This window comes from Eurosta solidaginis, chromosome 4, assembly GCF_040869045.1.
Source record: "Eurosta solidaginis isolate ZX-2024a chromosome 4, ASM4086904v1, whole genome shotgun sequence".
Lineage (NCBI taxonomy): Eukaryota > Metazoa > Arthropoda > Insecta > Diptera > Tephritidae > Eurosta > Eurosta solidaginis.
In genome coordinates, this window is record NC_090322.1 from 277,285,868 (window position 1) to 277,313,754 (window position 27,887).

At 40.0% G+C, this 27,887-nt stretch overlaps 2 protein-coding genes across 3 annotated transcripts in view; one reads left to right on the forward strand and one right to left on the reverse strand.

The window, feature by feature from the left end:
- Window positions 1–8,717: 8,717 nt before the first annotated feature.
- Window positions 8,718–27,790, forward strand: LOC137247496 (myosin-1-like). The gene is made up of 2 exons (XM_067778449.1): window positions 8,718–9,464; window positions 24,321–27,790. The coding sequence occupies exon 2, from the start codon at window positions 24,434–24,436 to the stop codon at window positions 26,849–26,851; it is 2,418 nt and encodes an 805-aa protein (XP_067634550.1). The 5' UTR covers window positions 8,718–9,464; window positions 24,321–24,433; the 3' UTR covers window positions 26,852–27,790.
- nod (no distributive disjunction) overlaps window positions 20,026–27,887 on the reverse strand; it is a 29,908-nt gene continuing 22,046 nt past the window's right edge. For both annotated transcript variants that reach the window (XM_067778446.1, XM_067778447.1), the window contains exons 6-11: window positions 23,218–23,429; window positions 22,952–23,146; window positions 22,555–22,882; window positions 21,876–22,492; window positions 20,312–20,396; window positions 20,026–20,245 (exon numbers count right to left, since the gene is read on the reverse strand). In XM_067778446.1, coding sequence (XP_067634547.1) covers window positions 20,225–20,245; window positions 20,312–20,396; window positions 21,876–22,492; window positions 22,555–22,882; window positions 22,952–23,146; window positions 23,218–23,429 — 1,458 coding nt within the window. In that variant the 3' untranslated portion in view covers window positions 20,026–20,224. The remainder of the gene's footprint in view (window positions 20,246–20,311; window positions 20,397–21,875; window positions 22,493–22,554; window positions 22,883–22,951; window positions 23,147–23,217; window positions 23,430–27,887) is intronic.

Sequence of the window (27,887 nt, forward strand, 5' to 3'; positions counted from 1 at the left end):
CTAATGGAGCTCGGGACTGCTTTAAAGACTACCATTATATAAGCTAAATATCTATAACTATCGTAATAAAAATATGAATTCTTATTATTATTTTTTATATTATTATTTTTATTATTACAATTATTGTTATTATCACTATTATTTCTAGTATTATTATTCATTATCTGCATTACTTTTTGATTTGTTTTTAGTAATTACTTAAACTGAAGTGTTAAAAAAAATTTTATATGTATGTATTCATGTTTATATGAATATTTTTGAATTTCTGATTTTATATTTTCATTTCCAGCATTGTATGTCATAAATAAAACAAAATAAATTGAATAAAACATCTTTTTTTCAAATATTACATATGTGTGTTTTTCTGTACCTTTAACGAAATTTGTTGCCATATCGCAACATTGAAAAAAACTGTTTTCCGAAAATAATTTTTATTGTTTTTTTTTATTTATTATTGCTAACGGAACCAATAAGAGGTCTCGCGTAAAATTTTAGATTTTTTTTACTGCTCTATAAAAAGTTGCACTGAAAGGGTTAAATAAAAGCGTTGGACGCGTCAAATTTCTATTAATAGTCATATATAAGAGCAACTGAACCCTAATCACATTTTTAGAAATTTCACGCGTCCAACGCTTTTATTTAATTGTCTGATCAACGCCCTAGATTGATGGAGTGTGATGACTAGTACCTAGGACATACCTAATTAGTTTCTAGCATTTAGTATTATTATTATTTCATGTAAGTATTGTTTTCAATAAAACCGTTTAATTTAAAAATTGTTTTTTTAAATTATTTTATTTTGAGTCATAAGCCACCTTTTCTTAGGCCGGATCACATATACATATTTTCATACGACGGTTTTGAAGTGTACATTTCCATTTCATTTTCAATAATATATGTACATACATTTAAAATAACTAACAAATAGAAATTTTTTTTATTTGTATTCTATTGCCTATTGTACTACAATAATGATTTGGTAAAACACAAATCTAGCTACTTGCTAAGTGATTAGTAGGTTTGTTTACAAGTAAATTAGCATATGTATGTATGTTGTTGTTAAGTTGACCATGCATGCATACCCAGTCAGGCGTTGGTTGTATACAATTGTAGCATGTACCTGCTGCAAGTAAATGTAAGCAAATTCCTCGAGGTCAGGTCAGAAATGAGTTAATATCTTTTGAACCACAAAATTGACCAACTTAAAATAAAAAGGAGGGTGGAGCCGTGTGTAGAAGTCCACGAAAGTGGGGAAAGCTTCTGACCGCCATCCACCTGGGAATGACCAGAGCGATTCTTTTGCATGCGGTTCAAGCAGCTCACTGCTGCCGGTCGCTTGCGGCCATCCGTTTAGCGGTGAGCTAATGTGAGAAGGCGACAACCTGGCTAGGCCACTCTGACATAATCGGTTTAAGGGCTAGCCGGGATCTCATCGGCAGTGTCTGTACACCTCTAGGTGCGGCTGCAAGCGGGCGTCTGTCTTAGAGCAAGCGGCTCGCTATATAAACGTGCAAGTAATATTTTCACCCCCGCTGAGCGGGTTGTGCGCTGGGCTTGGGACCTGCCACGTAAAACCATACTCCAATGAAATATACCAACATGCCTCGGATAAATACACTCTATTGATGACGACCATGGCAAACGTTTGAAGGACAATGAATTGAGGGCATGCACCTGGAACGTCCGCTCCCTGAATGGGATTGGTGCAGATGCGCGGCTGGTTGATGTCCTCGTCAAAGCAAAATCTGACATCACCGCCATCCAAGAAATGCGTTGGACGAAGCAAGGAAGAAAGAAGATCAAAAAGTGTGACATCTATTGGAGTGGCCATACGAATAAGCGCAGTTTCGGCGTCAGATTTGTGGTGGGAGAGCGAATTTTGTCGCCAAGTTCTGGCGTTAACGCCTGTGAACGAGCGTCTCGCCGCTATCCGAATAAAAGCAATTTTTTTTAATATATCATTCATCTGCGCCCATGCGCCGACAGAGGAGAAAGACGACGAGGTGAAACACACTTTTTATGAACAATTAGAACGCACATACGAGCGCTGCCCCCGTCATGATATACAAGTTATGCTTGGCGACTTTCACGCCAGGGTGGGAAAAGAAGGTATTTTTGGCCCTACAGTCGGAAAGTTCAGCCTACACAATGAAACTTCTCCTAACGGACTGAAACTGATTGACTTTGCCGGTGCTCGAAACACGGTCATATCCAGCACGAGGTTCATGATAAAAAGATACATCAAGCTACATGGCTGTCTCCTGATCGAAATACTCGCAATCAGATCGATCAAGTTGTGATAGACGGACGGTATGTCTCCAGTGTTTTACTACTGAGCAGTTTAATGCCGCCTTCGGGGTATGCTTTTTTGTGCGGCAACGTTGGTTTTTTTACTATCTAGATAATTTATAGATACGGCAACAGCTGGATTTTGTTTACCCAACAAACATGGAAAAAAATTATCCAGCGATATATATATGTATATAGTTCCGGAAGTGATATCCAACAACATTATTTAATTATATTTAAACCATATACATACAAACATAATTCTCGAGTTGATATCCAACTTCATTCTCCAATCACTATCCAACCTTTGAGAAATTTTGTAAAATTAAAAGTTTTCGAGTTTATCTCCAACGTCATTAATATTGTAACGAATTTTCTGCAAATCCTCTTATTTGCAATCCTCTGCTAAGTTCGAATCACTAAACTGTTGAATAAATAACTCCAATATTGAAGAATTGAAAAATGGCCTTTATTAAAGTACTTCACAATAACACTTATACTTTGCTACTCGCTGGCTTAATAACCAAACTGATTGATAACTCAAATTAAACTCTACTATTGGCCGCCAGATCGCGTGCTTTATCAAACTGATTGATAGCTCAACTCAAACTGAATTTCAGCGCCTCTATATCTGTCGCCTTTTATACTCTTTGGTTTCCTCGTTCGCATTTTTCTAGAATCTACTAGCATTGTCCATGAGCTGTCAAACTTCTCAGCTATAACTAAAATTGCACAATTTTATACATCTTTTAGGCGCTTCCAGAATCTACTAGTCCAGTAGCTCTCAAACTTCTCAGATATATGCATGTGTTAGTGCATTGACTCTCCGCTACTCGTATACGTACATGGTACATATATGTAGACGCAGTTATTGTTTCGTTTATGTAGATACATAATGATTGAATTATTGATGTGCACTCACGTCATTGCTTAGCATCGGCTTAGAGACGATAGCATCGCTCAGTGCTGCTAACATTCGTTACACTGCTCTCCACCTAAGTCTGATCGTCCCGATCAGACAAATCTCTCGATCTAAACGCTGCTAGCATCGCCAAATGTGCCACTCTTCTATTTCGTGATTTCCCAATTGCTTGTATGCGGTAGATGACATCACTGATCGTCTTCACAACTCTGTACGGGCCTTCCCAACTGCACCGATATTTGGATGGAACACCTTTCCGCCGGTGAGGGTTGTATAACAGTACCAAATCTCCCTCCCGGAAACCTTCCGAATTATTTTCCTTGCCGTACCTGTGTTTCATCTTACTACTCATTATCCTGGATCGTTCCCTCGCACTCTGTTGCTCGGCCAATGAAGAACTACTTCGCAGAGCTTGCGCTGGACGGATTTGCTTTGCATAATCAGTATCGTTCCGACGCTTCACAACAGTAGTGTGCCTTGGCTTGAAACCACCCTTGCATTCTTTCTTCGTTTTAGTACGTCCGTTAGGGCTTTTCAATGCCAGTGTTTAGCTCACAGGTACCTTCGGTTTTGATTTGTTTGGCCCATTTGTTCCATCAACCTTTACCTTTGAATTTCGTGGCCTTCGTCGAGTCTTCTCCACCAGTACCCGATTACTGCTGAACCCTTTTTCCAAACTAAAGTTAAGTGGCACATCTTGGTTCTCATAACGCATCACCCTTCTCTGCATATCGATCTTGATGTCATGGTCAACCAAGAAATCCACTCCCAATATAACTTCATCAACAATCTCCGCCACAACAAATTTGTCTACAACCATGACCTTCCCAATTAAGACTTCACAGATCACTTCTCCCCGGACTTGGTTATACTCGCCTGTGACCTTACGCAATCTTGCTCCAGGTAATGACTTTACTCTCCTGTAGACCAAATCAGATCGAATCAAGGAATGAGATGCCCCCGTAGATACAGTCAGTACACGCTCTTTACCATCCACATTCCCTCTGATGGTAAGACTGCTTGATTTCCTTCCAATCCGCGACACAGATATCACAGGACATTCAATAGCCGGGGCAAGTTTTCGTTCTTTACATTCGACACGCTCTTGCTCATTTCCGCCAGCTTTGCGTTTACGGCCACCCACATTGTTGGAACTATTAGGACCAAGATCGCAATGACGTGCAATGTGACCTGGGTTGCCGCACTTGAAACATTTAATAACTCCGGCATTTTTCTGTTGTGATCCCTTCAGTGCTTCCAAAATTGTGTCTACCCACTCTGTCCTTTCCACTTCCACACGATGAGCTTTGCATGCTGGTTTACTCAATAGCGACGCTGTTTCTTGAGTCAGTGCATAGGATACCGTTTCTGCAAATGTGGGTTTTGGGTTTGCATATGTCGCTCGCTTCGTTTCTACGTCCCGTATGCGATTTATAAAACTCTGGATTTTTACCCTCTCGGTGTACTCCACGGGTGCGTCCGCATTTGCCAAATGTGCCAAACATTCAACATCCGAGGCAAACTGCTGCAAAGTCTCATTCGCTCTTTGGTGGCGGTTTTGCAACTCAATTTGGAATATCTGTTTCCTATGCTCGCTTCCGTAACGTCTCTCTAAAGCGCTCATCAATGTTTCGTAGTGATTCCGCTCGTACTCTGGGATGGTCTGTAAGATTTCCGCAGCTGGTCCTTTTAAAGCTACGAACAATGCAGCAACTTTATCTTCAGCATTCCATTGGTTCACTGCTGCGGTCTTCTCAAACTGTAGCTTAAAGACCTGAAAAGGAGCAGAACCGTCAAAGGATGGTGTCTTTACCTTTGGATTACTCGCTGAAACAGCTGGGCGATTTAGTTGTAACTGCTCCATACGACCTTTTAAATCATCTACTTCTGCCTGAAATTGAGCCATTTTTGCATCCTGCGCTTCCAGTTTTGATGATACCTGTCCCAAAATTTCTGCCGACATTTCAGATATACGTGCCGCTTGCGCTTCCAATTGAGATGCCATATATGTCTTTTGGTCTTCCAGTTGAGATGACACTTGCGACGTCATTTCTGAAATACGTGCCTCCTGTGATTCCAGTTGGGATGCCATATATGTCTTCTGTTCTTCGAGCTGTGTTTCCATCTTGGATGTTATCTGTGTCGACTGCGATTCCAGCTGAGATGACATTTGAGATATTATTTCTGTCTTTTGCGATTCCAGTTGGGATGCCAATTGTGACGACATGTTGGTAGATATTTGTGATGACATTTCGGACATTTGTGCCGATATTGCAGCCAACATCATGTTCAGGTCTGTGTTCGCCATTGTCTGCGGTGTTTCATTTTTCTCTTCAATTTTTGCTGTTGTCTCGTCCTCATCAGGATAAAAGACATACTCGTCCACATCAATTCCTTCTGCTTCCATTGCCTCTCGTAGCCGTGCCTGAAGTTCGAGTTTAACGCCGCTTGTATTCAATCCACGGCTCTCCAACTCCTTCTTTGGTTGCTGAATCTTCAATTCACTGAACTTTGCCATGTCCTTGTTGTCCTCTGGAATTTATTCAACAATTCCTCTTCTGACACCAATTGTAACGAATTTGCTGCAAATCCTCTTATTTGCAATCCTCTGCTAAGTTCGAGTCCCTAAACTGTTGAATAAATAACTCCAATATTGAAGAATTGAAAAATGGCCTTTATTAAAGTACTTCACAATAACACTTATACTTTGCTACTTGCTGGCTTAATAACCAAACTGATTGATAACTCAAATTAAACTCTACTATTGGCCGCCAGATCGCGTGCTTAATCAAACTGATTAATAGCTCAACTCAAACTGAATTTCAGCGCCTCTACATCTGTCGCCTTTTATACTCTTTGGTTTCCTCGTTCGCATTTTTCTAGAATATACTAGCATTGTACATGAGCTCTCAAACTTCTCAGCTATAACTAAAATTGCACAATTTTATACATCTTTTAGGCGCTTCCAGAATCTACTAGTCCAGTAGCTTTAAAACTTCTCAGATATATGCATGTGTTAGTGCATTGACTCTCCGCTGTTCGTATACGTACATGGTACATATATGTAGACGCAGTTATTGTTTCGTTTATGTAGATACATAATGATTGAATTATTGATGTGCACTCACGTCACTGCTTAGCATCGGCTTAGAGACGATAGCATCGCTCAGTGCTGCTAACATTCGTTACAATATATTCCAATTAATATCCTAATTTCGAGGGATCTTGAGAAATGTACAGTTCTCAAATGAACATTCAACACATTTCTCCAGTTGATATCCTACATTGCATATCGAGTTGAGGTGGAGTTGAAAAAAATCTCCAAGGTGGTACCACGAAAATCAACCGCTGTTTATTGTGAGAAATAAACACTTGGTTGATAGCAGTAATGAAGCGTAATTCTATGTTCAAAAATAAAAATAAATTGAGGCAATTTCGATTTAAATTGAGTGGTGTTCATACAACTCAATTTAGCTTACACAATAGTAATTTGATGGCTGGTTGGCTCATCTCTACAGCAACAACACACCTTTGTTCAGACTGTCAAAATGTGCGTGTGGGTATTAGGCGAATGGAATGGAATGAAAACATAAAACTTTGAAATTTTTATGTGTTGTAAGAAAATGTGTTCGATGTTTTGGTTTCATTTTGAGTTTGCCATCTTCTTTTGACAATCACTACTCCAGTGAAATGAAAAAAATAAAATCAGCTGATAAGATGAGCCAGCCATACCATATAGTTGAGCCATGCGTAACTGACGTTTAAATCTACAGTTTGAAACAATTTATTATTCATTAGGGGCTCATGATAGCATATAAACTTATAAGGTGTAAAATTATATCCATTTACACACGCGGTTATATGAACGCACCTAGTAATACTCTTGATAAACTTGATTGTTTTTCAGCTGTATTATTTCCAAAAAAATTTTTTTTATTGTTATACAAATTAAAAAATACCAAGATTAAGTGAAAAATCAAAACTAAAACGCCTTTACTTGCTGATGTTGGAGATTTTTGATGAAAATGCCGTCTGTAATGTCTGCAAGGTTGCATTCCTTTGAGTTTACCGCGTTTACACAATGAAATGTGCGCGTAAATTTATACAAATTGTGTAAATGAGATTTCATACAAAATTTGACAGCTCGTGCGTAAACTAGATAAATTTATACGTTTACACACTTTATAAGGCATTTATACGGTTACATGAGTCGCCCTATTGTTTACTATATAGCTTGGCAGCTTAAGTAGAGGTTATGTTGCGAATAGAGTGGAAGGCAGTGGACTAGGCCATTGTACAGATCTACAAGTAGGATATGTAGCAGCATGCACATACACAGCCACGCTCACCTGATAAAATGCTTGTTCTTGTTCGTTTTTTTTGTGGATGCTATTTGGCACTGTTGTACTTCTTAGGACCAAACAAAGTTTAGTAGCTGCTATCGAAAACTGCTTAAAATTTTTTTTTCTTATATTACAAAGAAATATACTTATTTACTTTCAAACGAGCACTTAATTACATCTCTCTTTAATAACCATATATTTTGGACAATTTTAATTAACAAATTGTGATACTTTTTTACGGGGACGATTGCTAAAACACGACCAAAACCGTCGGGGGAAGTATTAATAGACGCGTTTTTGCCTCGCTTCCAATAATTCGAATACTTTTTATCTTCGGACTATTGACAACAGGACAAAACGCGTCTATTCATTTTTCTTTCCGCTTTTTTGGACGGGTTATTGCAGTCGACCTCGGTTTCAAACTGTTTTTCGCGGAGAACTTTTGAACGGGTAGAAAAACTTAACTCCCGTGTTTGTATTCTTACTACTGAAATAACTACGCGTCCTCAGATACCCCAATTGAAGACTTTTTTATAATTTTCTGAAGGACCCACATGGGTTAACTTAAAATTTCCTACTAAATTCGTTAAAAGAAATTTACCATCACAGCAACCCATATCTGATATTCCGATCCCTTTTGTGCTTCCCTGTGTCGCTTTCGACGAAGCAACCCCGGTAATTTTGACACTTCGTTCAGTGTCAAAACTCATGTTCCACGCAGGTTCCACTGGGTTCCACGCTAGTTTGACACTAACCGAAGTGTCAAACTGCCGTGTGTTAGAAAGGGAAAGAAATTGTTTCCCTCTCATACATATCATACTTGTAAACCTGTACAATGGACTAGGCAGTCGAATGTCATATAATGAAGGAATGGTGTTCAGAGTTTTTTCAAAGTTAAAAAAAAAATGATAAAAGCTTTAATATAAATAAAACTATTGTTTTAATAACAACAAAAACGCCATATATATTCTGTATATATTATTTGGCAAGGATTATCTAAATTTAAAATTTGAATTAAATAATATAAAGTTTTTTTTTGAAACTGAGTCGAGAACTGTGCGTGGGAATGTGCGAATTTTCACCGATCAGCTGTTAGTTGCGCTACTTGGTAAAATTTACAATGTTATTATTAGAGTCGCAAGTATATCGCTGAAGAAGCAACATCGTGTTTGTGTAAAATGTTAAATATGTAAAGTGTCGTGTAATTATTACATTTTCGGTTAATGTAGTATTTTTGTACAAAGAAAAAAAAAAATGTTTTGTGGAAGAGTTATGTGTTAAATAAATAAACGTTCGTTTATGATTAAGAAAATTTACTACTCTCGTTTATTAAAAATGCAATTTTGTGCAATATAAAAAGATTATATTCTCATGATTAATAAAGGGAAAAGGAAAAAAAGTAAAATTAATACATATTTGACATTAAAGATAAATTGAAAAGATGTAAACTAAAGTGGACAAAATTAATATAAATTCAATAAAATATGACAATGGAAATGATGAAGATTCATTACATATATACATAACTGTGATAAAATTTAAGTGCAAATAACGGAACATACATATGTACATATAATCAGATTTTGCATAAAATTGGAACATAAAAGTATGCAAGAAACGGTACATGTAACGGGGTAGAATTACCTCATATACAATTTACAAAGATACATACAAAATCACTGAGGACATATAACGGAATAGAAAACGTCTGTATTTTTTAATGTACAGTCTTGTATACATGATGAATTATACCTGACATATAAATGGTAGTGAGGAGAATTATGCTAAAGGCGAAAAAGTTGTATAAAAAATTATGAAAAAGATAAACAAATTAAAGTGGACAAAAAATACAAATAAACTCAATTTTTACGATCATAATTGTATGATAAAATGATGTGACAAAGTGGAAAGTATGACACCTTATATGAAGAATATACATTTGAAAAAATAAGTTTAAGTAAATATTGGCAAAAAAGTATAAAATAATAACTATAACAAGCGCATTGAAGTGTAAATATTAGTAAATAAGCATAGCATAACAATTATAATAAGCGCATTATAATATACCTTGTCTAACCTGTTTTCAACTTTAAAATTAAGCAAATTTCTACGATTGGAGCTACAACGTTACAATTAAAAAATTAATAATCCACATAAAGAAAACAAGTCACCACTGGAAATTACCCAAAAAGCTGAATTATTTAACAAATAACATGGCACAAGATGACTATTTTAATATTATTACAATGGGAGGATGCCTGAAGCCTCTGGCTTGGGCATGATGGGGGTATCACTTGCTGGATGGGAGTGAAATTATGATACATACATAAAAATATAATTCACGATGAATTGCAAATTTTGAAAAAGCACATGGCAAATAGGCCATATATTTAGCAATTATAAGGAGAAAAATTGTGCTACGGGTTTTTACTTTGTGACATATGTTAGCTGCTTACGCACGACTAAATGTTGCAAGTATATTACATATTACCCTTATACGTTTGTTAACCTGGCGATTTAAGAGGCAATTTAAAGGTCCTCTTGCCATTTATTGGAATTGAAAGATTCAATTCCCAAAACTGGAAAAAAAACAATTTATTACGCTTTTTTTAAATTGGTAATTTATTATATGATAAATTCCGTAATAAATTGCCCAAATGGTATAAATTGCCAATTTGGTGTGTGTTTGTACATAGTATAAGTAATCAAAAATAAATTATATAGGCGGCCGCCGTGGTGTGATGGTAGCGTGCTCCACCTACCACACCGAAGATCCTGGGGCCAAATCGTAACATCCGTGATCGTATAACTCGTCACGTAGGTTAGGCTAGGTTGAACTGGCCGGTCCATGAGGACCTCACATAGACTGATTGAGTCCGTAGTGTTACCAGAAGTTTGTTTTAACGACCAAACTGAAAAAACCTATCAAAAACCAGGACCTGTTATAAAATAACCCCGTCCTCTTGGCAAATACTAGGACTTAAGCCACTTGCTGCTTCTAGATCTGGCAGCTCTATCACTCCTAATAGCTGGAGTCTTAGCCTGGCAAGTGCAGGGCACGAGCACAGAACGTGCTCGATCGTTTCCTCCTCCAACCCGCACTTCCTACATCTGCTATCACTGACCAAGCCTAATTTAAAGGCATGTGACGCCACAAGGCAGTGTCCATTCAGAATACCCGTCATGAGTCTACAGTCCTCTCTTTTTAATGATAGAAGCAACTTTGTTAGTCTAAGGTTGTAAGACCTACACATAATCTTCGACACTTTACAGCCCCGCGCTTGAACCTTTTCCCGCTTGGTCGATCATGTGAACCTCTCTCCTTCGCTTAATCTCGTCCAGTCTAATTGGGACGTCTACGGAGCAAGCTTCAAGGGATGCGCCCTTTTTAGCTAGTTCGTCCGCTTTTTCATTCCCATCTATTCCCATATGCCCTGGGACCCAATATAGATGTATGCTTCTCCCTGTCCCGATTCTCTCCAGAGACTGATTACACTCTAACACGCATTTAGATGCTGTGTTATGCGAGATTATTGCCTTAATTACTGCGTCAATATAAAAGTTAACACAGTTGCAGCTAAAGCTATTCTCTTCCAGGGTTTCTACTGCTTTGGTTACGGCTAATATTTCCGCTTGGAACACGCTACAGTAACCCGGCAGCCTTTAGGATCTGCTTATTTCCGGATCAGCACAGTATACCGCAGACCCTACACCTTCCACTACTTTGGAAGCATCTGTTAACACATGTATCGCCTCGTCCGCCATTTGCGCACCCTTGCGCCAACCGTCCACCTCTATTGTGGCCTTGAGATCACCCTCGATCACCCTATGGCCATATGGTCGGCGCTCAAGCTGCCCCGAGGCACCGAGCCTGGTTGCGGTTGTTAATGCTATGTTCCTTGCTACCAGGTCTACAGGTGGAATGTGCAGAATGGTTGTTTTCAGGGCTACCGTAATGCTAAGCCACGATAGTCTGCATACCCCCTCTAATTTTTTGAGGTATGTTGTTTTTTGTGTGGCTTTCCACCAAACACGAACTCCATAGTATAGAATAGGGCTTGCAATCGCTGTAAAAACCCAATGAGAAAGAGAGGGCGATAAACCCCACGTACACCCCAGCATTCTTTTACATGCATAGAGTCCCGTTGAGGCCTTCTTGACCCTCTCCACCACGTTGAGCTTCCATGACAGCTTACTGTCTAGGATGATTCCTAGATATTTTGTGCAAGGTTTCTCCTATAAGGTCACCCCTCCTAACTTAGGCCTGGTCCAATTTGGCACCTTGTACCTCTTTATAAACAAGACCATATCCGTCTTATCCGCATTGGTTTTCAACCCGATATTAGATGCCCAGGTATGAATATCCCGAAACGCCCGATCCATCAAAGAACTAATCGTTGGAAGGCACTTTCCACTTATGACAATTGCAACGTCTTCTGCGTAAGCCGTAAGTTTTGATGGCCCCTTATCGAATCGTCACGTAATAATGATTTTCGGATTATGACATACGTCAACATACTACTTCGATCGTAATTTTGGATCGCAACATACGTGACGAGTGACTGAACGTACACGTTCCGTTCCACTTTTATTCGAACACAAACTGGCGATCGTATACACACAAATTTCATTGAAAATGTAAGAAAATTTTTAAAATATATGAATAAGTCAAATATAATAACAAATTTCAAACCGTTATTTTTAGCAAAGCTCGAAATAAAAATACAATCCAACCTAATGTGGATCGTAGAATTTGTGACTTGAAAATAAATTACGTTCCGTTTGCTACCGTATGTTATAATCCCATTTTGTTTATACGTTTGACGTATCACGTAATTTTTTTCGTATAGTTGCCGATCCGTGGTCGTATGTTACGATTCGGGTCCTGCGTTCAGGCCCCGGGCAAAACAAAATCAAAATTTTAGAAACAAGGTTTTTCAATTAGTAGAAAGTTTTTCTAAGCGGGGTTGCCCCTCGGCAGTGTTTGGTAAGCACTCTGTTTGTATCTCTGCCATGAAAAGCTATAAGTGAAAACTCATCTGCTTTGCCGATGCCGTTCGGAGACGGCATAAAACAAGTAGGTCCCGTCCCGTCAATTTGTAGGAATTAAAAGGAGCACGACGCAAATTGGAAGAGAAGCTCAGCCTAAAATCTCTTCGGAGCTTAGCGTGTCAAATTTATATATTTTTTTTAAATTACATATATATATTTCATTTTAGTTTCGTGAATATACTGTATGTATATACTTTATATACTGTAGTATGGAATCTTACATGTGAGTCCAGTTAAAGAACTACAAGTTGTTAATTAAATTTTTTCAACTTAAGTAATAGCACTTTTTGCTTTATAAAAAATTCCCTCTTTTGCTGAGTATGCAAGGATTCTCGAGTTGAGCCACTGTTTCGAACCAACTCTTGAGATTTTAGAAGTATGCCTAGTTATCAACATGAGCTCCAATTGTACTCAAGCCCGAATGCTTGTTGGGTATATTCGACGCCATTTCGAATGAACAAAAATCACCGTTAGGTTAACTAGAGTTTTATCCTGCCAGATCGGCCGCTTAAGCTCAGCTTAAACTTCAGTTAAAGTAGACTGAAAAACTGCAGAATAAGTTTAAGCGTAGTTTAACTGACAAACTGAGTTGAACTTGTACTGAAAAACCGGACCTAAGAGGCAATTGAAAAAAGTCTACACCCAGAACTCATTTCTTTTAGAAAGGTCTTTGGTTTTCAAAATCTGAAGGTGAGGTGTCCAAGGACGCGCTTTGGAAAATTGAACAAAATTGAACATTTTCATGTGGCTGTCGTAGTTTTGATGATTTTGGGGTACCCACAAAAAAAATGTGGGTAAAAGTGTTTTGCGCTGGTGAGGTGTCCAAGGACGCGCTTTGGAAAATTGAACAAAATTGAACATTTACATGTGGCTGTCGTAGTTTTGATGATTTTGGGGTACCCACAAAAAAAAATGTGGGTAAAAGTGTTTTGCGCTGATTTAGTTTTGATCTCTAAACCGGTGTTGCGCCCACCCAGGTTAATTTTTTATAATCGCGGCCGAAAGCCGCCAATGCGAAAAGGTGTTCTGCGCAAAAATACTATGGATCCACCCCCGGTTTCGGAGCACTCCGGGGCATTTTCAGTTTTTTTAGAAATTTGACAGAAATAAAAATTTTAATTTCCGCTGTCGGATTCGTCGCCCTGGGTCCAAAACTCGTCTTTTGACACCTCTCCCAATATTTTTAGACGAGTTTTAGCAGTTGTGAACTTAAGTAAAGAATTGCCACATTCACAAACGTTTTTTAACTTTTCGATATTCCCTTGTTTTTGTACTCTACGTCCTTGATCGCTACGAACAAATGCAGTATGTGTGGAACAAATTTAAGGCATAGTTTCTTATATTGGATTTGGAGATGAGATTTCTGCAGAGTAGTTGATATAGTTCATTTTATCGTATGTTTTACTACATAGTTCAACATATAATTTTATTAATTGAATGCAGTTATTAAATTTTACTTTGGTTTGCTCCACTTTGCTCCTATATTTTATTTACTACTACTCTCTACTCTCTCTGATTTGTTTTTATTTCATCATTCTGTTTTGTACATAGTTATTTTATATTAAACTTAATTTCTTTTAACTTCATTGTATGGTTCAGTTTTATTTTAATGTTGACCTAAAAATGTGCGCTTCCCAAGGCAGTCGGTTCTATGTACCGGAGCGACTCGGGATTTTTCCTGACCAAGGACTGTCATTTCAGTGTGACCCCATCTAATTTGTTTCGTCCCTCCCACAAATTGTCATCCTCCCAGCAGCTCCTTGCAGCAGGACTGCTCCATATTCTCTTACTCCGGGAAGGCATCGAATCCAATCCGGGTCCGTCTCCTGACCCCGGTCCTGAGAAATGGTTTTGCTGCATCTGCCGGAAATGAATCTTTTTAGGACGGGCATACTCTGTTCAGTGTGTCTCGTGCAAGGGATGGTTGCATCGGACAGGTTGTTCTGGGCTTGATCCCAAAACCCGACGTCCACGTAACTTTTATAAATCTTTTGTGGCTCCTTGCTGTTCACGCCCAAGGGCGTCCCGTAGTCTACGTCTAAGCGCCCCCACTACCTTCCAGCAGCCCCGCTGCTCAGCAAGCCACAACAAGTACCCGCTGCTACCACTCATAACTACAATCTTCGTTGTAGAGTCGGAAGCAATGCTGAGCCGCAGCCCCTGCCCCCGTCTTCTCCCCCCTCTTTTCCAGCAGCAATCGTGTAGGTCAGGGAAACAGACTCTTAGTCCCTACCTCCGTTTGCACCGTTTGCCAGCACAGAATATATATGTTTGCGACATCCGCCCAATGCAGCTCCTGCCTTGGGTGGTGCCACTTCCCTAGATGTTCTGGTCTCCGCGACGGCAACCCCCCGACGGGTTTCATCGCGCCATTTTGCCAGGCCGCAAACCCAAATCATCCGGGTACCCCAATGCTTGCCCAAGGACGCCCAGTCCAAGGGCCACAACAGCAATTGCGTCGTAGCCTTCCCCAACCCAGGCGTAGTCACCCGTCACTTACCCCCAGAGTGGCGACGTCTCCCCTTATGCAGTTCAGAATTCTGCAGTTAAACTGTAATGGACTAACTGGGAAGATTACGGAGATAGTCGATTTCATGAAGCGGCACAACATCCGCATTGCTGCGATTCAAGAAACTTAACTCACAGCAAGATCTGCATTGCAGACCTGCTCTGGGTATAACGTCCACAGGAAAGACCGCGAGAGCGGAAATGGAGGCGGTCTTGCGTTTATCATACACCACTCTGTGCAATATTGTATATTTGATCCTGGCATCGACCGCAGGGACAATGTCTTAGAACGTCAAGGACTATCTGTCCGGTCAGGCGATGCAAACCTAGAAATCATCAACATCTACATCCCTCCTGCCACCTGTTGCCCCAGAGAATACCTCCGTAATATCAGGGCCTTACTCACTGGCAACAATCGCATTATCTTAGGCGATTTCAATGCCCATCATGATCTATGGCATTCAAACTTGCGGGCGGACAGTAGGGGTGAGATGTTGGCGGAACAAATAGAAGAAACGACGTTCTGCACAATAAACGGAGACGCCCCCACACGTATGGTAGGAAGCTGTCACAGCTCGCCAGATATCTCAATCGTGAGCGCAGTACTCGTAAACTGCGTCAACTGGCAGCCGATGGTAACATTGGCATCCGACCACCTGCCCATCCACGTCGACGGCACTACGCTACCGACTGCCCGACACACCAAAATCTTGGGTGTGACGTTTGATCAGGATCTACATTTTGGTGAGCACGCAGCCGCAATTGTTCCGAGAATTCAGAGCCGTAATAAAATCCTCAAATCGCTCGCTGGCAGTACTTGGGGAAAAGATAAAGAAACGCTCATGACTACATACAAAGCAATTAGCCAGCCGATTACGTGCTACGCGTCACTCATATGGTCGCTAAGCCTAAAAACCACCCACTGGAAGAAACTACAGGCCTGCCAAAATACTGCTCTCAGAATCGCCACGTGCTGTCTTCTTATGTCCCCAGAACACCATCTGCACAATGAGGCGAGAATACTCCCCATCAGGGAGAGAAATGAGATGCTGACCAAACAGTTCCTGTTGAATACCCAGAAACCTGGGCATCCCGATAGACATCTGATTGATGAACCAGCACCGCCTAGGGGCTTAAGGAGTCATCTCCGTAAGCATTTTGAGGAAATACGGCACCTGAGAACCCAGCCGTATGAAGTGAAAAAACACAAGCAGGTCCTTGGTGAACTCCATAAACAGGCGTCGGACCTTTATGCCGGGAATTGCCCGGTGAATCCAGTACTGAACGAAAATTATCCAAAACTTGCGGAGGCCGCAAACTTAGCGAGAGAACGTGACCTTATAAGACAGCTTGACCCAGGTGACCCCCAAATAAGGGATATAAACCAACGCATCAGATTGCTTGTAGATGAACACAAGCGGGCGAAATGGGAGGAGCACCTAAGAGGTTGTAACCTCTCTACCGGTGTGGGTAAACTTTGGTCCACCGTAAAGTCCCTATCGAATCCGACTAAGCACAAACACAAAGTTTCTATCGCCTTTGGCGACAAAGTGCTGTCGGACGCGAAAAAATGCGCGAGCGCTTTCTGCCGACAATATATAATGCATCCTACGGTCGACAAAGATAGACGGAGAGCCAATAGACGCGCACATAAACACAAATTCAGCGCGTCACCAATCACCATCACCGCTAAAGAGGTTGAGGACGCCATTGGTCGTGCTAAACCATCCAAAGCAGTGGGCCCAGACGGCATAGCCATGCCGATGCTTACAAACCTAGGGAAAGAGGGTTCAAATATTTAGCACATGTCTTCAATCTGTCTCTTTCCACCTTTGTCATACCTGAGAAATGGAAAATGGCCAAGGTGGTCCCGCTACTAAAGCCTGGGAAACCAGCTAACATAGGTGAGTCGTATCGTCCGATATCTCTCCTATCGCCAGTGGCAAAGACGCTTGAAGCCATTCTGCTCCCTTATTTCCAAGCAAATTTGCAGCTAGCCCCTCATCAGCATGGCTTCAGAAAACTCCATAGCACTACCAACGCGCTGAATGCCATTAGCACTCAGATAAATTGCGGTTTAAATCAATACCCCCACCATAGAACAGTACTCGTAGCGCTAGACCTATCAAAAGCTTTTGATACGGTCAACCATGGCTCGTTACTGCAGGACCTGGAAGGGTCTACCCTTCCCCCATGTCTTAAAAGGTGGACCGCAAATTATCTGGGTGGTCGGCAGGCATCGGTGCAATTTAGAAACGAAACATCAAAACCAAGGAGAATTAAACAGGGGTGCCACAGGGTGGTGTCCTATCCCCACTTTTGTTTAATTTCTACATATCTAAGCTACCTTCACCACCGGAAGGAGTCACAATCGTTTCCTACGCCGATGACTGCACAATAATGGCCATATGCCCAGGCCCAAAGATCGATGCGCTTTGCAATAAAATAAACGGCTGCCTCCCTGATCTCTCCAGTTTTTTCGCCTCGCGAAACCTGGCATTATCACCGACTAAATCTTCCGCGACCTTATTTACAACATGGACGCCCCAAATGTCGACCATTTTGAACATCCACGTCGATGGCACTACGCTACCGACTGTCCGACACCCCAAAATCTTGGGTGTGACGTTTGATCAGGATCTACATTTTGGTGAGCACGCAGCCGCAATTGTTCCGAGAATTCAGAGCCGTAATAAAATCCTCAAACCCCTCGCTGGCAGTACTTGGGGAAAAGATAAAGAAACGCTCATGACTACATACAAAGCAATTAGCCAGCCGATTACGTGCTACGCGTCACCCATATGTTCGCCAAGCCTAAAAACCACCCACTGGAAGAAACTACAGGCCTGCCAAAATACTGCTCTCAGAATCGCCACGGACTGTCTTCTTATGTCCCCAGAACACCATCTGCACAATGAGGCGAGAATACTCCCCATCAGGGAGAGAATTGAGATGCTGACCATACAGTTCCTGTTGAATACCCAGAAACCTGGGCATCCCAACAGACATCTGATTGATGAACCAGCACCGCCTAGGGGCTTAAGGAGTCATCTCCGTAAGCATTTTAAGGAAATACGGCACCTGAGAACCCAGCCGTATAAAGTGAAAAAACACAAGCAGGTCCTTGGTGAACTCCATAAACAGGCGTCGGACCTTTATGCCGGGAATTGCCCGGTGAATCCAGTACTGAACGAAAATTATCCAAAACTTGCGGAAGAGGAACGCATACTCCCCAGGGAGACGCGTGTCACTCTTGCTCAACTTCGTTCTGGATACTGTAACAGGTTAAACTCTTACCTATCCAGAATCAACCCCGACATACAAAATGTATGCCCCGCTTGCAATGTGTCCCCACATGACACCAACCATCTTTTCAATTGTAATGTGGAACCAACGCCTCTAACACCCCTTTCCTTATGGTCCACCCCTGTTGAAACGGCAAGTTTCCTTGGACTCCCGTTAGAGGATATTGATGACAATTTGTGATCGGTCGCGGCTATTAGGTGGGGCGGACATTGCTACAACAACAACAACCTAAAAATGTACATATGGATATATATTTTGTTCCCAGCAAACATTTGGAGTCATAAAGGTATCTTAAAGGTGTCCGAAATCAGAGCGTTCACGCCTTTATGATCCGTTTTTCATGTATCGTATGGGCTTAAATAAGAGTCAGTTATGAGACCAAATTTATTCATAAACAGCTAAATTTCAGCTCTTATTGGGCTCCGAAATTACTCCTTTGGGAGGGTTTTTGGTGTCATTTATGACTCTCAACAAGCCTCATTTTGTGCTTTTTGTTTCCAAATGACAACTTTTAGGCATTGGAATAGGGAAATCCAAATACGGGAAACATTTCGGAGCAAATATTGGAAAAGTTTTTGTCATTATTGAGGTCTGTCTACACAGGCATTTCGAAGCGAGTCCTCGGAACTAAATGAACAACTTGCTTTAGTGGGGCATACCGATTGAGGTGATTCTGCAGTGAAAATCGATTGGAAGATGAATGAAATACTGATATTTTTCAGATCTAATGATGTTGGTCAGCAACAACAAAAGGAATAACATCCATGATATGTTAACCACGAACAGAAAGAACGTTATAAGTAACGCTTTATGTAATTGATGTTTGCTTTAAATGAACATTATTTCGTAATAAAATATGAATATTTGTTCCAAAGTTGCTTCGTTAAATATAAACTTTCGGCATGCGGCTCCATACTTCGTCGGTCTCTTATCAGATTTCTAAATTAAGAGCGCTCCGTGAATGTTTGAGGGGTTATTATCATAACGTTCCTGACTGGCACGTTAAAATAATGTATGTTAAATTGTTTTCCCGAGGAAAAATTTCAACAAATAAAATACAAAAATAAATTAAATCCTTTGGGCTCACCAGTTACGGGTGCATCCATCAGAGGTCACGTTTACTGCCTCACCACCAGCGTAACACATTGACCTCATTCAACGATTGTGTTTCACTCATCGGCTCTACCATTGGACTCGGTTCCCACTTCATCGTTTTTGTTGTATTCACCGTCTGCACCAACTGTGGCCAAATCCACCAACGAATATAGTACCGGATTCGTCGACAATAAAATGTTTAGATTATTTTTAGTTATTTTAATATTTTAAAATGGTGGAGCCTCAGCGAAGCACGACCGGGTTTGCTAGTGTTCTTATAAAGAAGTTATAATTACGTAACAAAAGCAACAACCTTTGTTTCAATTTATCGACGGTCGTTATCTTCTTTTCGAATTACTACGGTGATTATTTAAACCGTAGCACAACTTTCGTTGACTTCTTTGTAGGCCTTCAAGGGGGTCGTTTCGGCTAAACAGAGGTTTTCGGATGATTTGTAATCTGTATGTCCACTCAATGGATTATTTTTGCAACTATTAATAATTAAAACCATTGAAGTTAACAAAATCTCTTATATTAAAAAAAAAAGATTGTATAAAACATTGCTGTATGTCCATCTGTATGTCCACTCAATGGATTATTTTTGCAACTATTAATAATTAAAACCATTGAAGTTAACAAAATCTCTTATATTAAAAAAAAAGATTGTATAAAACATTGCTACGGAAAAATATGTCAATCATTCATTTTTTCAGTCTACGAGTAAATTAGCCTGCAAAAACAAATAATTTTAATTAGTATTCAAACTACTGAAAATGGATTTGACGTATTTAAATACCTGTGCAAAGCGTGCCCATGAATTTCCACGCCATATTGGAAGTTTCTCGAGTTGTGTGAGATTTTTAAATTTTCCGCTCAATGTTCTATAAGTTAAAAACAAGTTTTAGACATGGAATTATTATGCATATAAATGGCTGGGTTGGTGGTGCTTGTTTGCGGTTCGATATGTACGAAAGTACCTTCTTCAACAGTATCGAAGCATGAGGACATCCCACTCGGCAGGTGTTATATATTCTTCTGTTAACAAGGACGTATCCCACACACTTGTCGTATTTCAGCGAAATGAGTAACAAAGTCGTATATCATGAATGTTTGTAACTAAAAAAGTAAGTTTTTAACAGGAAATAAATGAAGTTTTTTTCCTTTTCGCAAACGCCTTAATTCAGTAAACTATAATAAAAAAGCGATATATTAATTAATTTATATGCATAAATGGGCTGATTGTGAAAAGGAATTAAAACTTCATATCACTTCTGTCATAAACTTTTATTTTTTTAGTTGCAACCACCTGAGATATGACGGATTTCTGTAGGATTCACCAGTCATTCTACAAACACACACAAATTCCATCCGTATATCTAAATATAAGTGCTGCATAATATTTTGACAAAACCAGGGATGCACCTTAACGTTAAGCTAATCGTTTATCAAAAAATTTCCACCGTTTCCGTTGAAACACTTCGAAATATTATCGATAAAGAAATTATCAAGATAAATTGTATCTCGTTTTTAACCGAAACGAAAAGCTTTCGTTAACGTTAAAAACGTTAACGAAAACGTGATACTTTATGTTTGAATTGTGCTGGCAATGCTATAGCCATGGTGAAGCCGTAAGGTGGCAACAACGAGCGCACATACACACACAAACTCTATGTAATTTGTTTGTGTAATTCGTTGGTGGTAATGTCAAAAATACTCTGAGAAATGTTCGTACTGTCAAAATTCATGAGAAAAGTTGCAATCAGCTGGGATAATGCTTTCACCTTTAATGACTCCGCCATCAATCAGCTTTGCCAGCATAGTTTGAAATTAATAATCAACATAAACGATTTGATTTCGTTTTGATATGGCAGAAAACGAAACGAAATCATTTCGTTAATTTGACGATCTTAACGTTAATAAACGAAACGAAATGACTTCGTTTCGTTTATTAACGTTGATTATCGTAACGAAATGATATCGTTTCGTTGGTTAAGCATGCCTGGACAAAACCCTTACAAAAGGCACTCAAGATTTTATTTGTTAAGGCACCCCAAAGTATAGTAGAGACAGCGTGTGTTCGAGCTATCAAAGAATTACAGCAGTATTGCTACACCGCTACTTAATTGATAATATGCCGCTTATACTCAAGCTGATAATATGCTGCGTTTGTGCAGTGAAAATTTGTATGTTGCGTTTAATCAGGTGGTGACAATCAGTAGGTTTCACTCAACGAACGCACGACGTTGCCAGAACTGACCAAACTTTGGCGAAGAACGTCATACTCTGTCATAAAAAGTAACTCTGCTGCAACAACTGAAGCTCGAACACACTCATACTTCGTTTATTGGTTTGTTAATTACCTCTGCGTAATCAACTGAAATGCAGTTTTTTGCCCAATCTGTGGCAGTATTTGTAATTCCTTCATAGATCCTGTATTCAGAAGATCTAATATGGCTTTTCTATGTTTCTTAATGTTTTGTTTCTTGGATTTTAAGTCTGAATCCAAACTATTAGAATCATGGTCAAAGTAGCCTTCTATAGTACTATTGTTCAAAGCTGCGATGCAGTTTTGCACATTTTTAGTTCGTTTTGAGTTTGAATTGCATTTTCCTTTGTCTGATTGTAATTCTTTTACATGCGCAGCATGACGCACACTTTGCCGCATTTTATTATCCAACTGTCTAATTGATTTTCTTCTACTTGATAATTCGGATAAGGATTCGCTTGATATTTCCATTCCTTCAGTCATTATCGAAAGTCGGCTGGAACGACGTAAAGCCTTATCCGATTCGCAATTAACATCTATAAGCGAACCGTGCTGCAGGCGGTGAGATATACGGCGTGAGCGGCGCTTTTGATTTTTAGTGCGCTTTGACTCTTCTAACTCATCGGAAGCTATTCCCATAGTCGACTCAGCACTAACTAATTCTCTATTAGGCACAGCTGGTACTTTGAAGACTGGACTACTTGTGATGAACTTTAAAATATACATAAATTTCGTATGAAATGATTCCCAAATTAAAAAAAAAAATGTCTTACCAGTTGACATTTTGGATTTGTGTCTAAGATCGATGACTCCAGTATTGGTGAATCATTTCTATTCTCCAAGGGTGTGCTTTTTGGATCGGTATTCTCATTCAATGCCTCTTGTATAATACTCTTCAATTCTTGTCTTAGCGCTAGGGGTAATGAGGTTACATTATTATTTGCTGCCCATGGTGTAGAGCACGGCGTGTTTTCTGTCATTATAGTTCGCTGTTGAAAATTTTCTTTATTTAGATCTTTTAAAGTCTCCATGAGCTGAGACATTTTGTTCTCCATAACATTTTCAATTTCTACCATACACTTCCGCACAACTGGACTATAACTGTTAATAGTAAAAAAAAAAATAATTTTAAATACTGATAGCTCCTTTGTTATTATTTTTATATTATACCTCATAAATTTACTTGAAGTTGTTCCGTCATTCCCAAATATTGTTGATGACGATACATTTATACTTAAAATTGAAGCTCGGGAATCAAGAGATTGATCCAATAAAACGCTGGATTCTCGTTTTCCGTGTGGGGCGTTTGAGTGCATCGTAGAACGTGGAACAGGTACTAAGGAAGGAATTAGGCTGCTTTGCTCTCTTTAAATATTATATAATAATACATATTTATGAATTGATATCTTGATACAGTGGCAATTCCATTTACCTACTTTTCTTTTTGTTTAGGTGTAAGGCCCATTTCAGAGCGATTAAGTTTATCCAGAACAGGATTGCGTTTCAATTTGCTTGGAGTACAAAATGTGTTACTGTGATATATGGGCTTGGCGGCCTTAAAACCAACGTCCACGCTAGCCTTAGAATATGGTCGCTTGACAGTAGTCGGAGTCCTCACCAGTCTCTTGGGAGTTTTCATTCGGGGTTTCTAATAATAGAAAACGGTAGAGATTACAAATATTTCAACTAATGGCCAAAATAGATTCAAACTTATTAGTTTTGCTTATTGAGACGGGTCTTGGATTTTCTTTTTGCATTTGTTGCCGGCCGCCGTGGTGTGATGGTGCCTGCTCCGCCTACCACACCGCAAATGCAGGGTTCACGCACTGGGCAAAGCAACATCAAAATTTTAGAAACAAGTTTTTTCAAATTCTAGTTGGGCAGTCGAGGAATGCGGAGGTCTTTTTTGCGCTCTGCTCTTTTTTCGGGTTTTTTACGAATTTTTCACTGTTTTTGAGTTTTAATATGTAAAAGTACATATTTATTGGTTTTCTTATATCGAAAAGCCATTTTCATTTTACAATTATTGATATTGTCACGGATATTAGCATCACTAAGCTATACCATCACTAAGGCCATGCTAAGAGGTGTTTACGTCAATAATCAAATCATGTATACACATATATAAGGCAGCCGAGATGCATTTACTTATACGCCTATGTGTGTGCGAGAGACTGTAAACTACAAACTCACATACATCTGAGAGACGCTGAAAAGTAGAAAATTGTAAACAAGTAGAAACTATATGAGAACTATAAACACTCGAAATAATTGGTAAGTTCTGGAAATAGAAGAGCCTAGATGTATGCAGCGTAAACTATAAAAGCGGCACAAGCGAGTAAAACGTAATTCAGTTTGAGTTGAGCTATAAATCAGTTTGATTAAGCACGCTATCTGGCGGCCAATAGTAGAGTTTCATTTGAGTTATCAATCAGTTTGGTTATTAAGCCAGCGAATAGCAAAGTATAAGTGTTATTGTGAAGTACTTTAATAAAGGCCATTTTTCCATTGTTCAATATTGGAGTTATTTATTCAACAGTTTAGTGATTCGAACTTAGCGGAGGATTGCAAATAAGAGGGTTTGCAAGTAAATTCGTTACAATTGGTGTCAGAAGAGGAATTGTTGAATAAATTCCAGAGGACAACAAGGACATGGCAAAGTTCAGTGAATTGAAGATCCAGCAACTAAAGAAGGAGTTGGGGAGCCGTGGATTGAATACAAGCGGCGTTAAACTTGAATTTCAGGCACGGCTACGAGAGGCAATGGAAGCAGAAGGAATTGATGTGGAAGAGTATGTCTTTCATCTTGATGGCGAGGAGACAACAAAAATTGAAGAGAAAAACGAAACATCGCAAACGGTTACCAGCACAGACTTGAACATGATATTGGCTGCAATATCTGCACAAACATCGACAGTAGCATCAATGTCGTCACAAATTTCAGAAATGTCATCTCAACTGGAAGAGCAGAAGACACATATGGCATCACAACTAGAATCGCAGGAGAACCGAATAACATCCAAGATGGAAGCACAGGAGGCACGTATTTCAGAAATGTCATCGCAAATGTCATCTCAACTGGAAGAGCAGAAGACATATATGGCATCCCAGCTGGAATCACATGAGATACGTATTTCAGAAATGTCGACACAGATTACATCAAAGATGGAAACACAACTGAAAGAGCAAGAGGCGCGTATATCATCAAAACTCGAAGCGCGTATGGACGAGAAAATAACGCAGTTTGAGGAAAAATTCGAGGCAGAGGTGGATGCTTTGAGAGGTCGTATACAGGAATTGCAACTTAATCGGCCGGCTGCTTCAGCGAATAATACGAAAGTAAGAACTCCATCCTTTGACGGTTCTGTTCCTTTCCAGGCCTTTAAGCAACAGTTTGAGAAGACCGCAGCAGTGAACAACTGGAATGTGGAAGATAAAGTTGCTGCACTGTTCATGGCATTGAAGGGGCCTGCAGCTGAGATTTTACAAACCATTCCAGAGGGCGAACGGAACTGTTATGAAGCATTGATGGGCGCTCTAGAGAGACGATACGGAACTGAGCATAGGAGACAGATATACCAAATGGAGTTGCTGAACCGCTTCCAGAGGCCTGGTGAAACATTACAAGAGTTTGCGTCGGATATTGAAAGGCTAGCACATTTAGCGAATGCGGATGCACCCGTGGAATACACTGAAAGGGTAAAGATTCAGAGCTTTATAAATGGCATACGGGACGTCGAAACAAAGCGAGCTACATACGCAAACCCAAAGCCAACATTCGCAGAAACGGTGTCACAAGCTCTGATTCAGGAAACAGCGTCGCTTCTGTGTAAGCCAGTTTTCAAAGCACGCCGTGTGGAAGTAGAAAGGCCAGAGTGGGTAGACGCAATATTGGAGGCACTGAAAGGATCGCAAAAGCGAAGTGAAAAAGTTATCAAATGCTTCAAATGCGGGAAGTCCGGTCACATAACACGTCATTGCGATCTTGGTCTTAATAGTTCCAACAATGTGGGTGGCCGTAAACGCAAAGCTGGAGGAGATGAGCAAGAGCGAGTAAGAGGCAGAGAGCTAGATCCAGCTATTGAATGCCCTGTGATATCTGTGTCGCAAATTGGTAGAAAATCGAGCAGTCTTACCGTCAGAGGGAATGTGGATGGCAAAGAACGAGTACTGACTGTAGATACGGGCGCATCTCATTCCTTGATCCGATCTGACTTGGTCAACAGGAGAGTAAAATCGTTACCTGGAGCAAAGTTGCGTACGGTCACTGGCGAGTATAACCAAGTTCAGGGAGAAGTGATATGTGAAGTATTGATTGGGAAGGTCATGGTTCTACACAAATTTGTTGTGGCGGAGATTGTTGATGAAGTTATATTGGGAGTGGATGTCTTGGTTGACCATGACATCAAGATCGATATTCAGAGAAGGGTGATGCGTTATGAGAACCAAGGTGTGCCACTTAACTTTAGTTTGGAAAAAGGGTTCAGCAGTAATCGGGTACTGGTGGAGAAGACTCGACGAAGGCCACGAAATTCAAAGGTAAAGGTTGATGGAACAAATGGGCCAAACAAATCAAAACCGAAGGTACCTGTGAGAGAAACACTGGTATTGAAAAGCCCTAACGGACGTACTAAACCGAAGAAAGAATGCAAGGGTGGTTTCAAGCCAAGGCACACTACTGTTGTGAAATGTGGGAACGATACCGATTATGCAAAGCAAATCCGTCCAGCGCAAGCTCTACGAAGTGGTTCATTGACCAAACAACAGAATGTGAAGGAACGGCCCAGGGTAACGAGTAGTAAGATGAAACACTGGCATGACAAGAACTTTAATTCGGAAGGTTTCTTGGCAGGAGATTTGGTACTGTTAAACAACCCTCACCGGCGGAAAGGTGTTCCAGCCAAATTTCGGTGCACTTGGGAAGGCCCGTACAAAGTTGTGAAGAAGATCAGTGATACCATCTACCGCATACAAACCACTGGGAAACCACGGATTAGAAGAGTGGTACATTTGGAGATGCTAGCGGCAGTTAGATCGGGAGATTTGTCTGATCGAGACGATCAGACTTAGGTGGAGGGCAGTGTCACGGATATTAGCATCACTAAGCTATACCATCACTAAGGCCATGCAGTGTTTACGTCAATAATCAAATCATGTATACACATATAAAAGGCAGCCGAGATATGTCACACAGATGCATTTACTTATACGCCTATGTGTGTGCGAGAGACTGTAAACTACAAACTCACATACATCTGAGAGACGCTGAAAAGTAGAAAATTGTAAACAAGTAGAAACTATATGAGAACTATAAACACTCGAAATAATTGGTAAGTTCTGGAAATAGAAGAGCCTAGATGTATGCAGCGTAAACTATAAAAGCGGCACAAGCGAGTAAAACGTAATTCAGTTTGAGTTGAGCTATCAATCAGTTTGATTAAGTACGCGATCTGGCGGCCAATAGTAGAGTTTCATTTGAGTTATCAATCAGTTTGGTTATTAAGCCAGCGAGTAGCAAAGTATAAGTGTTATTGTGAAGTACTTTAATAAAGGCCATTTTTCCATTGTTCAATATTGGAGTTTTTTATTCAACAGTTTAGTGATTCGAACTTAGCGGAGGATTGCAAATAAGAGGGTTTGCAAGTAAATTCCTTACAATATTGACTTTAAATTTGGGGATTTAACTTTTAATAAACATATATATTTGTGTGATGCCGTGTGTGTGCGGGCATAAAGTTGACCGCGGTAAACCAAAAATATCTTGTGCTCAATGCAAATAGTATTTCCATTTGGAGTGCGTTGACTTATCTTCCGCTGATGCGGATTTTCTCTTAAATTCTAATAGATAATTATTTTGCAAGTCTTGTTTGTCTGAACGTCGTAAATCAATTCGTTCGCCTCCACTCTTTTCCGCTACCAACAACAATGCATCGACAGGCCATTCTATTGAGTGTGAAAACAACTGCAAAATACATTCCGCTACTATCATTAAAGAAATTACTGATCTAAGGGAAGAGAATGCTCGTATTCTTTCCATTTTGAGTACAGTATGTGATGACTATAAACACTTGCTAAAAAAATTTAATGACATGCATAGTGAGCTTTG